At 33.9% G+C, this 18,468-nt stretch overlaps 2 protein-coding genes across 2 annotated transcripts; both read right to left on the reverse strand. All coding sequences in view use genetic code 12, as the record gives it.

Annotated features, from left to right (window-relative positions):
• Positions 1-1,682: 1,682 nt before the first annotated feature.
• HGC1 (cyclin) lies at positions 1,683-3,758 on the reverse strand (the record flags this gene model as incomplete). Its single annotated transcript, XM_001526480.2, has 1 exon — positions 1,683-3,758. The coding sequence occupies one exon, from the start codon at positions 3,756-3,758 to the stop codon at positions 1,683-1,685; it is 2,076 nt and encodes a 691-aa protein (XP_001526530.2).
• A 9,053-nt stretch (positions 3,759-12,811) lies between these two features.
• MAL2 (Alpha-glucosidase) lies at positions 12,812-14,569 on the reverse strand (the record flags this gene model as incomplete). Its single annotated transcript, XM_001526481.1, has 1 exon — positions 12,812-14,569. The coding sequence occupies one exon, from the start codon at positions 14,567-14,569 to the stop codon at positions 12,812-12,814; it is 1,758 nt and encodes a 585-aa protein (XP_001526531.2).
• Between the last annotated feature and the right edge of the window lie 3,899 nt (positions 14,570-18,468).

Here is an 18,468-nt window from a genome sequence, read left to right on the forward strand (position 1 = left end):
CTAAAAGATGGTTTTCTTCTTGATTCTCTTACTTTCTTTCTTTTGTTCTTTCTCTTTGCTTTGGTACAGTTAAAAAAAATGAATAAAAAAATTAAAATTCCCTCAGTATATAAGCAAAATGCTTCAGAATAGTCAAATAAGTTGTCTTGAACAAAGCAAAAGTGTTTGTGGTTTTATTTAGCAACAGAAAATTAAAAATAAAATTAAAAATAAAAAATAAAAAAAAACTGTGTGCGCGAAAATCCAAAATTGAATCTACAATTGTTTATCTTAGTAGATGTAGTGACTAGCAGTCTCTTGTTAAAAGGAAATTTCGAGTTGTGCTCTTGATTAATGGAAAGAAGGAATATATAAGTCTTCAGCAGCTGTTTTTTTTTGTTTTTAATGGTGTAAAGTTCAATGTTGAAGTCTTTAGTATTGAAATGTTTGGGAGATTATGGCAAAGCAGCCATCTTTTCCTTTTTTCTTCCTTTTTTCTTCCTTTTCATTTTTTTTATTAACATTTGCTCTTTTGTGTTTCTTCCAGCTTTTCTCTTAAAAAAAAAATAAAGGAGTATTTGTTTGTCAAGAGAGGAGGCTTGGTATGTGTCGCGTTTCAGATTGGGAATAATAATAAAAAAAAAAAAAATAAAAAGAAAAGAAACAGTTTAAGACATGTTTTTCTATATATGTATGTATTAGCTAAGTCACGTGAGTTTTATTTGCGACATACAATTAGTGACATTCACAAATGAAAATTGAAAATTAAAAAAATAAAAATAAAACATAAAAAAAAAACAAGGCTGTGCTGTTTGTATTTTTTTTTGGCTTCTGTACCTTCCTCTCTTTGTCTCTCTTTGTCTCTTTTTCGTTCTCTCTACAAATATTTGACGTGTTTGTGCTTCTCTTCTCTCTCTATTACCACCACCCCCTCTCCCCCCTACCTGGCTTATTGTTGCTGTTTCGAGGATAAGGAGGGAAACACGAAAACAAATATATATATATATATATTCATACAACATCTACAACAGTATAAATGTCAAAAACAAGAGGAAAATGCATTTTACACCAAGCAAATTACTCTGCCATTCCCATCCTTCTTGGTAAGCAATCTCTTGGAAAGTAAGAAAAATAGAAAAAAGAGACAAAGAGACAAAGAGACAAAGAGAGAGACTATTATTAAAATATATATATATAACAAGAAAATAATAACAGGAAATGCGTTTATGGTGAAAGGTGAAGATTAAATTAATCCGGTGTATCACGTGGTCAAATAATAGACGAAAAAATAATGTCTATACAAACCATCCACTACCAATTTTTAATCAAATTCATTTATATTAATTATATTTCTCTCTACAAACCACTAAACAATTTTTTAATTTATTGTAAAAGTCATTAAAAAATATATATTGCAAGCTGTCTATCACTATAATTAAAATCACATAGTATAAGAATTGAATAAAAGAAAAAGAAAAATAATATATATATATATATATAAGAGAAAACAACTGTATGAAAACATGTTCAAAAACAGTAATGCAAGAATAGAATATCGAAGCACTTCACTAGCTTCTTTTCGCCTTTTTTTTTTTTGAAAAAAAAAAAATAAAAAAATAAAAACCATTTTAAAAAAAACTCCCTCTTTTTAAAGCCTCATTTGTTTGTTGGATTATTTGTGTGTCTGTTGATCTTCTGCTCCTTCACCAAGCTCCCTTCATTTCTCTCGACTGGTTGATCAGTGTCCGTAATTTCTTTGTAAGCATCACTGGACTCTCATTGTCATTCATCGATGTAGCTGCACTACCCACACTATCACTTCTTCCACTTACACTGCCTTGGTTCATCATCGAAGCGTGCGGTTTATCAAACACATCAAATTTATCAAATTTGTCAAATTTGTCAAATTTATCAGAATTACTGCACTCATAGGTATTCGACATCGACGAAGTTACACTAGACTGCGAAGTGTTCCATCTAATGTTTAGACCAACCAATGGTTCTGGAGTATTGCGCCATTGACTGTGGGCAAAAGAATTGCACTTGTGAAACTTATTTGCAGTTGACTGCAAATGTTGCTGCTGTTGTTGCTGTTGTTGTTGCTGTTGTTGCTGTTGTTGTTGCTGCTGTTGTTGTTGCTGATATTGTCGTGGGAGGGGCAATGAAACTGGAATCATGGTTGAACTCAAGTTATTATTCAATTGGTAAGGTGCTGGAATAGACCGTTTGGCCAGGCTTGGTGGGGTAGACGTTTGGAAAAGAGATCTTTGCTGTGTTACAGCATATGGAATGACGGGTGTTGGCATTGATGAAACATCACTTGTAAAATTAAATTGAGAAGGTGCACAGGAATTGTTATTGTTATTGTTGTGATTTTGGTTCTGGTTTGGGTTCTGGTAATTAATTTGTTGTTGCTGAGGTGGTGGTGGCAACATAGATGAATTGCTGCATGTTGTGGCCGGTGTAGTTGAGCGAGGTACAGTAGACTCGGTTGACGAGACAGAGGACGACCTTGATGAGTGATATTGGTTTTGGAAAATAGGCACCAGTAATGGCGCCAAAAGTGGTGCACCTTCTGTAAACAATGAGTGCTGTTGCCCCAGGCTTTTGTATCGAATTGAAATCAGTTGGTATAAAAACTGTGGTGCGCTAAAATCAAACAAGTTGAGTAAAAAATCAGAGCTATCGAGCACAGCCTTGACCAAATTTCTCTTTATGAAATTGTACCTCAACTGATCAAAACTTAAAACATTGTCGCAATCACTGTTTAAAACTTGATAATTGGGACTCAGCTCGTCAATATTGAACACCTCATTGATCAAGTCAAGTGCAACTTGACCCAATTCTAAAGAGTTGACATCAATCAACTCAGAATTGTACAATGCAGCATAGCTCAAGTACTCCTTAACTTTGAACAATTCACCACCATAGTTACCAAATACCACTACTACACCACCATTGTTACAGCCTTCACCATTATTGTTTTGGCTATAGCCACCACTACTATGTTGTTGCTCCAATATGCTAAATTCGTGACTAGCAACAATAAACTCTTCAATGGATGGATCATTCAAGTTCCATTCCAAAGTGTTCAACACGTGTACTTCCATCTGCTTAAACATACCTTGGTCGTATTTACACTTTACTCCACACAATTTAACCAATTCGTGTAATTTGGGCATGCGGAATCTTTCTGTGGGGCCAATAAATTTGCCTCCAGCACCAAATCCCAAGTCACTAATAGTCTTAAAGTTGTGTGCGCCTATTCTTTCAAGGTTGTTCAAGTTGACAAAATGGTTGTTGCCACCAACCATTTTACTGGTGATCCATAAACATGTAGTAATGATCAATTGAGCCTGGTCGAGCAACACCACTCTTTTGGAACAATACCTGTCAAAGAGCTTCACTGCTTTGAAAAACACAAACGGGAGAACCTTGAGTCTCACAGACATTTTGAGTAAGAAATCGACAAGTTTCAATCTAATGGCAAATGTAAGGTATGGTTGCTGCTTGTATAGGGAAATGTTTGGTTTGCTAATCTCCAAAAGTTGAAGCATTGTGTCTCTGACATCTAGGCTATATTCTTGTAGTGCTTGCTCGTGGATATGGAGCTCAGACTCATACAATTCTTGTGGATACTGAACCTGTTGGAAAGTTTTTGGTTGCTGTTGTTGTTGTTGCTGGAGTAGTGAGTTTTGGTCCAAGGGGAACCGCAGTTTGGACTGCTGGTCTGATTTTATCGATTGTGGGGTCAATGGTCTAGTGACATTCATCATCATCATTGTGGATAATATGCCTTTTCTCAGTATTCTTTTATTTTTTTTGGAAAACAAATCTATTTATATAATGTAGATATAAATATGTGTATATGTGAAGATATAAATAAATATATATATATATATGTATGTATCTTCAAATGCAAGGGAAAGTGATGAATGTGGATAATTATGCAAGAACAACAAAAAAAAAGAAACAATGAACAAAGTAATTGGCAAAGTTGTGTACTTGTTGAGTAACTTCACTGGTGTTCCTATATGATTCGTATGTGTAAATGTGAAAGCAAAAGTTGGTAATGTCTTGATAAAGTTTCCTTTTTTTGGTGCCGTATATATGTCTCTGTGCTGGTATATAAGAACTTAATGAATGGTCAATTGCACAAGTAAGTTGTATAATAAGGTTGGCAAAGTGACTCAATGGGAATACTCTAGGTTTAGGTATAGACTTGTATAGGAATATTCAATATGAAATAATAAACTTTATAAAAAAAAAACAAGATGGAAACAATTTAAAGTTATTGAAATGTGAAAAACAAAAATTTAATAAAGAATGATGGACCTTTTTCTTTTGGTTTCCTTTTTTTTTGAACTATACTTTAACAGTTTGATGAGTAAAGTATGTACAAAAGAAAGCAAAAAAGTTTTGACGGATGTTTTAAAACTTGAATGAAAAGTAGGTTTGAGTGGAAGGAAATGGTGAAATAAAAAACCTTCTTTTTTTTTTCTTCTTCTTTGCAAAAATCGTAAAACTCAATTGCAGGATATTATAACTGGTATATATATATATATATATATATATGAATATAGGTCTGTGTTGGAACCCTGGACTTACCCGTTATTATTCTTATTCTTTATCGTTGTTGTTGTTGTTGTTGTCGTCGTCGTCTTTTATTTTCCTATTCTATTTTCTATTAATTTTTTTTTTAATTCTTTTTGCTTGGGTGAATTGGCTCTAGTGAATAATAGTCTAGATTAAACCAACAGATTAGGAAGTGGGATGCAGCTGTGAATAATTACAAGCTAGTATCTTTGCATTGTTAACCTTAATATTATAATTATTCCTACAACCACCACTATTGTTGTTGTTGCTGCTGCTGTTGTTGTTAATGTTAACATTGATGTTAAAAATAATAATATAATTATTATTATTATTATGAATAAAGAGCTTTCCCATCGTGAAAAAACAATGCTAAAAAAAAAAGGTTCAAAGTGGGTGTGAATTAATCAATTAATTAATCAATTGATTGATTGATTGATTAATTTTTGTATGATAGTTGTTACTACTATAAAATATATTATTATTTTTTTTTCATCGTCAATCGCATTCTAGAATGCAGTGAATGCAGTGTGTACTATTATTCTATTGAAAAAGTTAGTTGAACGTGAGCTGTTGTAGTGGTGATAACAATAAAAATATGGTTGTGGTGCCTGTTCCTGTTCCAGTTCTTGTTCTTGTTCTTGTTCTTGTAGTGGTTCTTGTAGTGGTTCGTATTGTTTTGTTGAGATAAAAATTAAAAAAAAAATTTAAAAATAAAATGTTTTTTTTAAATTTTTTATTTATTTTATTTCATTTTCTGTTATTTATATTTATGACACAAAACCTGTAACTATTGAGGAAAAAAAAAAGGGCAAAGCCAAACGTACATGCACCTGCTGCCACCTGCTTTCTCGACAGACCCTGTGTGTGGTTGTAGGTTTTTAGGTGTGCAATTACTATTTATTATTTTTTTAGTCCAGGGGGGGAAGAGAGAGAGAGAAAGAGAAATAAACCGAGGGAGATGGAGAAGGGGGGAGGGAGGCACAGACAACCACACCTTCTTCTAGTTACTTCTCCTACCATCATCAAAACATATTAACTAGCTCAAAGCAACAGCATATTAAACCATAAAGACTAGTTGACTCCCTGTTGAATATACTATTTGTTGTTGTTTTGTTGTATTCTCCATCAACTTGTAATACCTTGTCAAAAAACCAAAAAAAAAAATAAATAATAAAAGTACCATAATTGTAAGACTACCGTCTCTCTCAGGAACATACAACTTCACGACGCAGAGTGTGCTCTTGAATGTATAAACACAAAATAAATAATAAACACAAAAGTAAAAAAATTTTAAAAAAAAACTGCTGAGGTTGTTGGTTAGGAGCTCTACAGATAGAGTCAAGTATTTTAGCACCATTGAATATTGTTTTGTTGAAAATGATATAGAAAAAAAAAAAAATTTTCAAATGCAATTCCTCACTCCTTTTTTTTTTCCTCTAAAAAAAATCTTCTTGTTGGTGGTGTTTGTGGTATTGTTGTTGTTGTTGTTGTTGGTGGTGTCTCTTTTGCTTTTTAGTCTGCTCTACATCCAACTTGTCTCAGTTTGGTTAAAATAGTTTTGGTGCACAAAAGACAAGCAATAGAGACTATACTTCTTTATTCGACTCAACTCGTCTTGTTTTGTCTTGTTTTGTCTTGTCTTTTCTTCTGCCCCTATTGATATGTGTTTAGGGCAACAGCATAGACATGCATAGTAAGTCCGGTATTTATGTCTATGTCTAAGTTTATGTCTCTGACAGAGTGGCAAGTGGCAAGTGGGGCACCACCAATACAATGCACCTACAGGATGTACCAATACTACATTTAGCATTTACCTTTACATTTGCCTTTGCCTTAGCTTTAGCTTGTTTTCTTCTCTCTTTTTTTCACAATTGCATCCATCGTCTAATTGGACCAGCTACATCAAGAGAAAGTAGACATTTTCCTAAACAAATTAAATAAAAAATAAAAAAAAAGCAGTATTTTCAAAGAGAATAGGGAAAACAAAAAATAACTAAATAAACTTTTCACTACTGCCATCAAGACATAAAAGTACTTCTTCTCATCCAATATATTAATGTACCGGAGTTGTAATCTGCCAATTGTAAACAAACAGGTGATTGGATCTGTGTATAATTCACACTTAGAACTAGAACCAGAACCAGAAACATAAACAGAAAATCAAATCATATCATATCATATCATATCATATCATGCCACTTGCTCAACAAAACACAAACTACACCACTAGTGGAAATCTTCTGCTTTTGCTTGAAGGAATGAATGAATGAAAAAAATAATAATAACAACAATAATAATAATAATATGTAATATGATTTACCAGAATGTAATGAGTTAAAACACAGAGCAAAATAGATTATCACCAAAAAAGATGAACTCTTTCATAAAATCAAAGACTTCTCTTCCTTCTATCAGCGTAGATCCCACGGTCACAAAAAAAAACAAAATAATAAAGGGTAAAGTAGAAAAGGGTTGAAAACCATCCATACCAAAAGAACAGAAGATGGAAAAAAAAGAAGAAAATTAGATACACTAAAATAAAAAATAGAATGCTTCGATGAAATTCCACTTTTCCTTTCTATACAAACCAACACACAATGTCAAGGAAAGAATGTAGAAGAATATTCAAAATTCAGATTCGAAACCAGAACTTAAACCATAACCAAGTGCAAAGATAACAGCAGCAGCAACAACTAATAGGTTCTGGGATCGCGCATCTCTTACACATGCAATGGAAGTACAATGTGTTTGAATCAATGGTGAAAAGTCGAATACAACGGAAATCTTCAAAATATAACCAAAACAAAAAGAAACAAGAAACAAGAAACAAATTAGAGATAATCAAAAGAGCTCTTCATATCCCTTTCAAGATACAAAACCTTGACTCCTAGGAAAGATCATTCCTTTGTAATTCCAGCTGACATTTTGTTACCTTTTTTCTTTTTTATGACCTTGCCATTTTGAAATAAATAGAAAAAAAAAAGAAGAAAGAAAGAAAAAAAACCGAGTGCTGGCACATCATCGAATCCAACACTTGTAACCATCTCTGTAGTGATGACGTATTCAATTTATCAAGAGTAACCTCTCTGGTGAAAAATTTAAAAAAAAAATTAATGAAAAGAATTGATAATCGTGATAATAATGATAGAAGTCACCTTTTGGAAGAGGAATTAAAGGAACAAAAACTCGTACCATACCACACTTTGACTTGGAACCAGTTGCAAGTAGATTACCCAAAAAAAAAAAATATTGAACCAAAATAAACAGATAGTATGTAAGAAACAAGAGAAGAATAATATTGGACTAATCTTGCCAAATATTACAAGATACATTTCTTTTCTTGTATTGCAAAATCCACTACACCATACGTAGAAAGACATGTAAACATCTACATTCTTTATACTACATTAGAATGATGAACAATAATAATAATAGAGAAGAAGAAGAAGAAGAGGAAGAGAAATTTTCTTGCATAAAGTCACCTCCCGATGTCGCCAACTGCTTGTTCAACAAAAAAAAAACATTGCTGGACAAATATTGCTTTGGGTTGCTTGAGATCACCAACCTCCATAAACTTATAGGCCCATAAATACTTAAACACATAAACACAAATCTCGAGACATTAGCACACGCGTTCCTCGTATTAGTGACAAGTAGAATACTCTTTGTCCTTGTATTTGGACTGAAGAAGCCAGCTAAAAAGAAAAGACAAAAAAAAAAAGATAAGAAATAAACATTGTATACATTTATTAAGCGAGCGGAATAGAATACTTGGAACCACTTTGTTAGAATAAATTCACCCGCCTCGTACCTCACATTCAATCAAAATACGTACAAACCATGTTTACACCCACAATCACATTCACAATCACATTCATACTGCCACCCTCGTTGTCCCAAACCTGCTCAGTCGCCCTGCATTTCGTGTTCCTCTTCCTATTTTGTAGTATTGTCGTTTAACCGCCCTTGAACAAGCCGCCCCCCCTCTCTTTCTCCCCTCTTGGTTCTAATTCTCGCTTTAAATTCACGTTCTCGTTCTGTTGTTCTCGCAACCATACACCCACAACCTCCAAACCTCGAAACCTCTCCTGGCTACAGGCGGTCTTTACGTGGCTCGTCTTATTCGCAAGAGACAAATTTTTCTACACACCAAGAGTTTGAACATTCTCATATCAGACACACTCCTCATTTTATCAATCACTATTCAACAGATGATAAACAACTTTATTTTTTTTTTCTATGTTTCTTTTACATGGAGAGAGGAAGAGAAAGGAAACCAATTAAAAACACCATTTGCAAAAGCAGGTGGAAATGGTGAAAAAAGGGAAAAAGGAAAAAAGGGGAGGAAAAATGATTTAGCTCTTCCACCAACGTGCCATTGATGCCTTAGTCAGTGGAACACAAACTACACTTCACTAATCTTTTTGTTTCTATAGTAACTTACTCTTTTGTTTTCCATTTTACTTTGAAAAGCTCTTCTACTACTCGTGTATTCCATGCAATATTACCTCATACCTCTATGACCAATATCAACAAATAAGCAGAGTTGATAGACTGTAGTAGAAGTCGAGAGACAAGAAAAGGATTATATTTGTTAATGAACATAAAAATAAAAAAAATATTAAAATAAAAAAAAAAAGAAACCAACTTTAAAAATTAGCCGAAAAGTTTTTAAACAATCAATAAAACGGTGAGGCAGCATTAAACCTTTAAAGCAAAGTATAGCAGAATGTTTACATTCTAAACACTTTTGGAACAATCAAAATAGGTAGTGTGAGAAAGACTGAGTGACTGAGTGACTGAGACGCAAATGTCTTCCTTATTGTAAAAAAGAAATAAAACAAACATTGCCATTTACAGCATTCTACATTCCGTACCCGTACCGATACCCCGATACCCTGGCACCAATATCTATTTTAATTCCAACACCAATGCCAATACCAAACGTCCCTTTGCTATCACTTTACCTGCATTAGCACCTTTATGTATTGTCATGCTGTGTGGCTTTCTTGTCTATTTCCTAAAACTGAAAAAATGTTGAAAAAGAAAAAAAAAATGTTGAAAAATTTTGTTTGTCTTACTCCTATTGTGTTTGCTTGTACAAAATTGGTCTCACCGTCAAAGACTTCTGAAACAAACTTAAAAAAAATTAAAAAAAATTAAAAGAATTCGCCAAAAATTTAAATAGCACAATTTAGACAAGCAACATCATCTACACGTATCCATGATACTCATTAGTACAAATGTGGGACTAATCATTGCTTCACATTCAACCATTTACATGGATAGAAAATCTTGATACGTCTAGAACCTCTTTGATCAATGGTTTGTAACTATCTCTTATTAATTGAAAATAATAAAATAATAAAATAATAAAAAAAAATAAAAAATAAAATTAAAAAAATTAAAAATAAAATAAAAAAAACCAATTAAGCACCAAAACAAGAAGAACAATAAGATGACAAGTAGTAAATAAAGACGATGACATTGACAAATAGAGGATAACAACAATTGAGCAAAAAAGAAGAAGCGGAAGACTAAGAGAAAGAGGAAGAGGAAAACGCAAGATCAAGAGATAAACTATAAACTTTGCAAAATTGCACAGCACAAGCACTAGATACCTAACCAAACCTCCTCCCCTCCCCCTTCCAGCACCAACACCAACACCAACACTAACACCAACACCAGCCCTTTCTTATCATTATATGTGTATCACCACCCAATTCAGCAAAGATCAAAACATATCGGTATCGTCAATAATGGGTCAAGAAACCTAAACCTTACTCTCAAGCACCAAACCCGAGCCGCAAGATCTAATTACTACCTTGAATGTTTATATTTATATTTATATATATCTTGTGTGTGTGTGTCTCACTCTACTCTTTCCCTTTCAAATCTTTCTATGCCTTTCTGTTGTTCTTGTTGTTCTTGTCCTTGTTGTTGTTATTCTTTTGTAAGGAAATAGAAAACCCCATTTTCAATTGTTGGTGATTATTGACAGATGCAAAAAAAAAAAAAATTGACAAAACGCCTTTTATATTGTTCTAAAAATTATCGTAGCTTATAACCACTGATTTGTAATAAACTAGACTAATTGGTTCAATTGGTATAGTTGTCGAATAATCAGCTACTACTACTAGGACTATCAGTGCTAAAATTACTCAATTACAACTTGATAATAATAGTGTTCTTTCACGTAATTTAATGCCACAATAATACTAGATGTCAAGTCATCACGACTAAGATTAACGATACAAAGGTTTCACTCTCTTTTAGTAATTACTGTCAACCAGATAACGAATTAAAACCTAGGTTGTTTGTGTTTCTTTCTGTCTCTCTGTCTGTCTGTCTGTCTGTTTGTGTGCTTGCCGGCATTTTCATAATTTATCGCTGGCAATGCTGGCTTATCAATGCTTCGGCATTCCCCCCCCCCCCCAAAAAAAATAGGGCGCTGTAGTACATACAGTAGTTGTTGTTGGTGGTGGTGGTGGTGGTGATTTAATATGAACGTGATGATGATGATGCAGTGGTTATCATTTTTACTTTCTCCACTTCTCCTCCTTCTCCTATCTCAGTTCTCTGGCCTGGCCTCGTTGCTTTCTTCATAACCATTGTTCAAATCAATGTTTACCATTCGATGACTGCAAATGATGAATGCAATAATATTGGAGAAAAAGAAAAAGAAAAATATCAATGAAGAATCAAAATAGAAAGATAAAAATAATAATAATAATAAAAAATGATGAAGGTCTTGCCAAAATATTACAAAGAAACAAAATCATCAATAAGAAAAAAGCCACTTCAACGGTTATGAGTCTGTTATATGCGGACCCCCTCGTCTTTCTCCGTGTATCCTTCAACTTTACTGGCAAAAAATTACACTATAGCCAATTGGCAAGAAAAAAAAAAAAAGGTGATATATATTTTGTTTGTTGTTTCTGAGATAAACACAATAAACTAAATCGAGTTTAAAATCAAGATTCTCAAAACCATTGTTTCACGAACAATAAACAAAAAAAATTAAAATCAAAATCAAAAAAGAAAAGGGAAAAGGGAAGAGACACCATTGACAAAAGAAGACCTTTTAATTTGGTTCTTTGTTTTTTATATGCTATTGTCTTGAAAAAAAAAATGGAAAAACATAGAGTGCCTTGTCAAAAACACTCTTTTCATATAATGAAAAAAAAAAAAAGATTTGGCAAAAAAACACTAAAACACTAAAACACTAAAACACTAAAACACTAAAACACGAGTCACTCTGAGCATTATTTTTTTTGAAAATAGTGATACTAATGCACCTTCATCGCAACAATTACCATAAACATCCTTTACTTTGAGTGAGAGGAGGTGGTGGAGGGGCAGAGGGGAAGTTTGGTGACGAGACGGATGGAGGTGAGAAAATGTTATTCTATATGGCACCAACTAATTGTTGTTTTCCATTATTTAAAAGGAAAAACACTTATTTGTACCGGAATCATCCATTTCCTTTTTTTGATCTATTAGCTCTTGTATACAAATCACTTGTTTACCTCTTCATCAGCGGCATATTACAATCCCATTTGCTGATTCTTTTCTTTTCTTTTTCCATTCTTTTCTTTGTGGTGCAACCAATTCAGATAGCTGCATGTTGTAATACTTGTCGTATGCAACTTCCTTCTCATTTTCAATGCGATTATAGGGAGCTGGAGCATTTTTCAAGAGTTGGATGTAAACATTGCTTGATTCTTTTGACAGGAATTGCGCTTTAGTAATCTTGTTTACACTTGTTCACAATTGTTCACAATTGTTCCCACTTGTTTACACTTGTTTACACATGTTTACACTTGTTTACATGTAGACATTGTATTATGCAGTTAAAAGCAGAGTATAAACAACATAAAACACCACTGCATAAGATCAGATGATCTTTGGTATGCTGCAACTAACTAACCTGTGCATGTTTATCCTCTGGCAAAGGTTTCAATTTGTATTTGTTCCAAAAACAGGTGGAAGAAGCAAGAAAGTGTTTAATCTATTACCGTACAATACTTGAGACCCAAGTTTAAAACCTAACAAAAATTCAAAAATCATCTAAACTTACATTTATCTAGTATTTATTTTTTCTTTTATTTCTATTATCTATTTGTTAATACTGTTTTGCTTTTGTTTTTGCTTTTTGTTTTTGCTTTTTTGTTCTTTTTTCTTTTTTCTTTTTTTTTTTTAATTTACTATCCTCCTTTTGTAGTTACTCGCCCCATTATTCAACAATGTAAACACGTCCTTCGAAAGGCGATAATCTATCTTCCACCATTTCAGACTCTTTGACATTACAATTGATCAATTTATATGAACCCCCTTCAACCAATTTCTCAAACTTGACATCGGTGGTGCTGAAATTAAGCACAACATATGCTTTAGGTGATTTGGCATTCTCCAATGTCTTGACATATGTAAATAATTGTTCATTATCGAAATCCAAAATCTCAAATGACCCGTAAATGAGCAAATCCTTGTACTCTTTTCTCACCTTGAGTGATTTCTTCCAGAAATTCAACAAAGAGTCGGGATCTTGCAACTGGTCAGCAACATTGATCTCCTTGTAGTTGGTATTGACTCTCGTCCATGGCTCATGGTCAGAAAATCCACCATACTCAGAAGAGTCCCATTGCATTGGTGATCTTGCATGGTCTCTAGCAACAAGATTGATAACATCCATCAACTTCTTCTCCTTCTCGGCATAATCAGCATCGTTGCCATACTTTTCTTTAAACGCCTTGTAGTAGTTGATGGTGTTGATATCTTTGTATTCTTCAATCGGCCAATCACGTGGCAAGTTGGTCATACCAATCTCCTGTCCCTGATAAATAAACAATGTACCAGTCAAGGTCAGCTGCAACAAGCACAACAATTTACCGCTCTTGACTCGGTATTTAGCATCGCCAAATCTCGAGATGCATCTGGGTTGATCGTGGTTTTCAATGAAAACTGTTGACCATGCATCCGTTCCGTAAATGAATTCGCATTGGTTTTGTACTGCTTTTTTAAAATCCTTCAAGTCAAAACCATTATATCTAAATCTATCACCCTTATCTGAGCCAACATCAACAACGTCGAATAAGAACATCATATTCATTTCATTTTCAGATTTACTAACGTATTTCAATGCTTGTTCCTTGCTGCAATGACCAACTTCGCCAACGGTCATAGCATCATAGTGACTGGTGACATTCTTGAACATCTCCTTGTGGAACTCGTGAATTCTAGGACCATTGTTTGTATACATTCCACTTGGCTGGTAATACTGATCTTTATAAACAATAGGGGCATCAGGGAATGCCTGGTCCTTGGAGTACATACCAGCAGTATCAATTCTAAAACCATCAATTCCTCTCTCAAACCAGAACTTTAAACAAGTGTCATAAATCGCTTTTCTTGTCTCCTCGTTTTCCCAGTTTAAATCTGGTTGTGTTTTGGCAAATAGCTTTAAATAATATTCACCAGTGGTCTCATCAAACTCCCATGCAGAGCCCGAGAAATGGGACAACCAGTTATTTGGTGGACATCTGTTTCCGTCCTTGTCGTATTTTGGTTTTTTCCAAATGTACCAATCTCTCTTTGGGTTGTCCAAAGAAGAGCGAGACTCTTTAAACCATTCGTGTTGAGAAGAAGTGTGGTTAATGACCAAGTCGCAAATGATCTTCATGCCGCGTTGATGGCACCCATCTATTAAATTTTGCATGTCCTGCATAGTACCATACCTGTGGTAGACATTTTGGTAGTCACTGATATCGTACCCCATATCATCCTGTGGTGAATCGTACATAGGACTGAGCCAGATGATATCGACAAAGTCTTTTAAGTAGTCGAGCTTGGAGATTATACCTGGAATATCACCGCAAGCACCATCGAATGTCTTGTCGTCACCAGTGTATCTGCCTTGCAAACCTTTGGCAAAGGTTGCTGGGTAAACTTGGTAAATTGTAGCGTCCTTCCACCAGGTATAGTCAACAGTCATTTTTTTTTATTTATTTATGTAGATTTATGTATATATATTCTTAGAATAACAGTCTATTGGAAAGAAATTTAGTTGTAAATCAGTGGGTTTAATTTGAAACAGAGTTGTTGTTGTTCTTTTTGTCCTTTTTGTCCTTTTTGTCCTTTTTGTCTTTTTTGTTTCAAAGATTTGCAATCTTGATTAATCTTGTTTGTAAAGGATGAAGTAGGAGAAGGAAACGAGGTGGAAGAAAGAGAGGTAAGAAGAGGGATATTTATATAATTTGAGATTTATTTTTCCCATAAGGCAAAGGGAAAAGGTAATTTAACACTATGATTATGAAGCACAGTATTGTTCATGTGTATTGTTTACCAATAATGCTTGTGGGTTTCCCTTTCTTCTCTATCCTTCAATATCTCTCACTATCTCTTTTCTCTCCCCCACTTTGCTGCTTACAGGAATGAAGAGTATGTAAGAGTAGATGAGGTGGGGAATTGGGGACAAGTACAATTACCGGGAGAAGGAATATGGAAGACAAGCATATTACAAGAGAGTTGGAGAGAAAGTGTATGTATGTATGTGTGTAAGTGTAAGTGTAAGTGTTTGTTAGGTTTTTAAAAGTGGATGGCATATGTATATTCTTTTAAGAACAATAGATCCTTAATAACGAATTAAGTGGCATACCAAGGAATGAATAACACAAATTGTCAAGCACAAGTAGACAAGACCAGAATTCTCGGAATTAATAATAATAATGATAAAAAAAAAAAGTAATAAATTTTAAGCTCGCACTATTTATCGGATTAATTCTTGCGTGTGGGGGAGGTGGGGGGAAGGGGAGTATGGAGTGAGAGAGTGTGTGTGTCTGTGTGTGGAGAAAAGTAAAATTGAAATAGGCTGCGGCGGGCAGGCGGGGAGGGGGGAAGGAAAAAAAAAGAAAGAAAGGATAAATCGCGGGAATTGCAGGAGATTGCTGGAGATTGCGGGGATCTCAAATTTCTTGAAATATTGCAATAAAAGTTGTAGAATAAACCTGCCAAACTCAAACTCAGACTCAAGAACAAAAAAATAAAAAAATTTAAAATTTCAAAAAGTCGTCATCAAAATTTCAACAAATCGCATCAATGCTCGCATTAATTTCATTTGCTTGTTCTTCTATTTTTAGTGTACATATATATATATATTTGTTTGTGCTGCGTTGTATATTTGTATGTGGTGATGATGAAATGCAAAATGCACTGAATGGAAAATTGAAATTTAAAAGAGTTTCAACACCACATAAGCAAACCAAAAAGTACTTGGTATTGTTTGCTATATTGTATTTACGAGAAATCTGGAGAAAAACTTTCGATTTGTGGGGTCAAACCAAAATATAAAGAGTTCGTATAATCAAAGTCCAGCTTTACAAAGAGCCATTAACAGGTAATTCTCATTTCATTTCATTTCTTTTAATCTTTCTTTTCTTTTAATTTATTTTTTTTTGGGCAAATCCTGTCACCATCCATTTCATTAAACGCAAAAAAAGGAAAAAAAAAAAAGAAAACAGCGGAATTTGATAACCGAAACGGTGGAAAAGTTGAAACTTGTACATCTGATGTTTCCGTTATTTGTGCTATACAATCTGAGTGGAGGATACTCGTGAGGCTGTACCAATGCAATGGTTGCCTGATTTTGTTTGTTTTTTTTTTTCTTTCCTCTTAAACCCCCCCTCCACTCCCCGCCTTGCTTCTATTTCTTAACCTTCCTTTCTATCTCAACTTTCTAAACAAACGTAATTCCTTTTTTGCCTTATTGTTTTCATATGTAAATTCTTTCTGTTGTTTTTTTTTTTCCGAAATGTGTAATTTGTTTTGGTTGTTGCTTGTGGAGATTGCATGTTGTTGCAATGCGCGGTGTCGCCAAAGTCAAAATTCACTTCGCCGGATTGTGAAGGAGAGGAGTTTGTAGCAAGCAACAGGAAATTTTTACTCTGAGAGGGAGGGGGGTCGAAAAAGAAGAAGAAGAAGAAGCACATTGTACTAAAAAAATAATTGAAAAATAAACAGAAGGGAAGTTGAACCAACCCCATGATACGTTTGTCATGCAAAAATAATTTATTCCGACAATATTGGGGAGGATAACAGGCACCAAAAGCACCCAAAGAAAAGATAGAGGCAAAAAAGGGCAAAATGGCAAAGGAAATCTCTTTTTTGTCGACATAGAATGGAAAACTGGTGATGATGTCAGGACGTTTGTTCAGTTTAATTGGCATGGCAGCGAACGTTTATGTTTATGTTTGTCTTTGTCTTTATTTTATTTTTTTCTTCTTCTTCTTCTTCTTCTTATCTGACTCCAACATCTCTTCCTCAAGTGTTTATACGCAACTTTATAGTAGAAGAGAAGTGTAGGTGATGTAGTTTAAAAAGTATGTTTCGCTAGTTGTGCAAGTAACCCCTACTTCAAAAAGTAATGGATCAATAAGCAGAGACAGAAGGGTATATCTGAGCGGAATTTTTATCTCTTATTGAATTTGAACAACAAGAAGAAGAATAAAAAAATACACACACCGAAGCATAAAGTACAAACACGAAATGTGAATTAGAAAAGAATGGAAAAAAGAATAAAGCAACAAGACCAAGTTGTGGAAGTGGAGTGGTGGAGTCAAGAGGTAGATCCAATCCAAAAGAAGAAGAAGAAAAAGATTGGAAAAAAAGAAATAAAAAAAGAAATTAAAAATTAAACCACGAATTTCTCCGAGCATTTTGGAGAGATGGAAATTTAAAATAAAATTTTGACATTTTGTAACTCCTTGGTCTCTGTCTCATACTCCTTTGACATGCACTGCTCTCAAGGTACTATTACTTTTAAAACAACAACAACAACAACAACAACAACAACAACAACAACAACAACAACAGACAGATAGATAGACTGACAGAGTAAAAAAGTAATCTAATTAACTCAACTTCCTCCTCTTTGAACATTACACTCCCTCTTCCATCATCTTCCCCCCACCCCCACTTCCCAAACACACATACACTCACGCACATTCGCACACACACTTACACTTACACTTACACATACACATAAGCAATAATGCACACATACACATGACTATGGTTGCCGTTTCATTCAACAAATAAACGATAAAACAACAACAACAACAACGAAAAAAGGAAAGCAAAAGAAAAAGCAAGAAAAGAGGATAAGAAACTAGAATTACGTTGTTTGCTAAACTGAGTCAGCCAACCACGCGTAGAATTGAAATGGTTTGGGGTAAGGTATGACTATGGTGGGCTTTGGTTTTATTTTTTTTTAATTATTTTTAATTTAATTTTTTAATTTTTTGTTGAAAAAAAAAAAGAATAATAAAAAAAAAATTCCATTATTTGCTCTATACTTTTTTTAAGCAATTGTACTGTTTATGGGGGAGAGGGGCGAGGGGGGAACAACAACAACTTGAACCAATACCCAAACCTTCACTGAGTGTCGGTGTATGTCTTGTGTCTTTTATTCTCAAAAGTCTGTTGAGGTACAAGGCACCACCAGTTAGAAGCAGCAAGTGCCACAAGCACATCCCCGCATTTTTTTTTTCTTTTTATGCCGTGTTACCAAATAAAGAATACTGTGAATGAAATAAAAGTTATTTCACATAATATTAAATTTTTAAATTTTTAATTTTTTAATTTTTAATTTTTTAATTTTTAATTTTTAATTAAATTCAAAAAAAAAAAAAAAAATAAAGAAAAAGGTTTCAAAACATCAAGTACATGTTGGTTACCTCGCCGAAACGGAAACATATCGAGTTACGTTGCTAAGCACAAAGACTGGGACAGAGGAAGAAGGGAGGAGGAGGGAGTGGGAACCAGATGGATTATAAATACCTGATCAAACCACCATATTTGGTGTCGGACTTTTTTTTTACATATTTTCTACTTATT

Source organism: Lodderomyces elongisporus, chromosome 2 (genome assembly GCF_030384665.1).
Source record: "Lodderomyces elongisporus chromosome 2, complete sequence".
NCBI lineage: Eukaryota > Fungi > Ascomycota > Pichiomycetes > Serinales > Debaryomycetaceae > Lodderomyces > Lodderomyces elongisporus.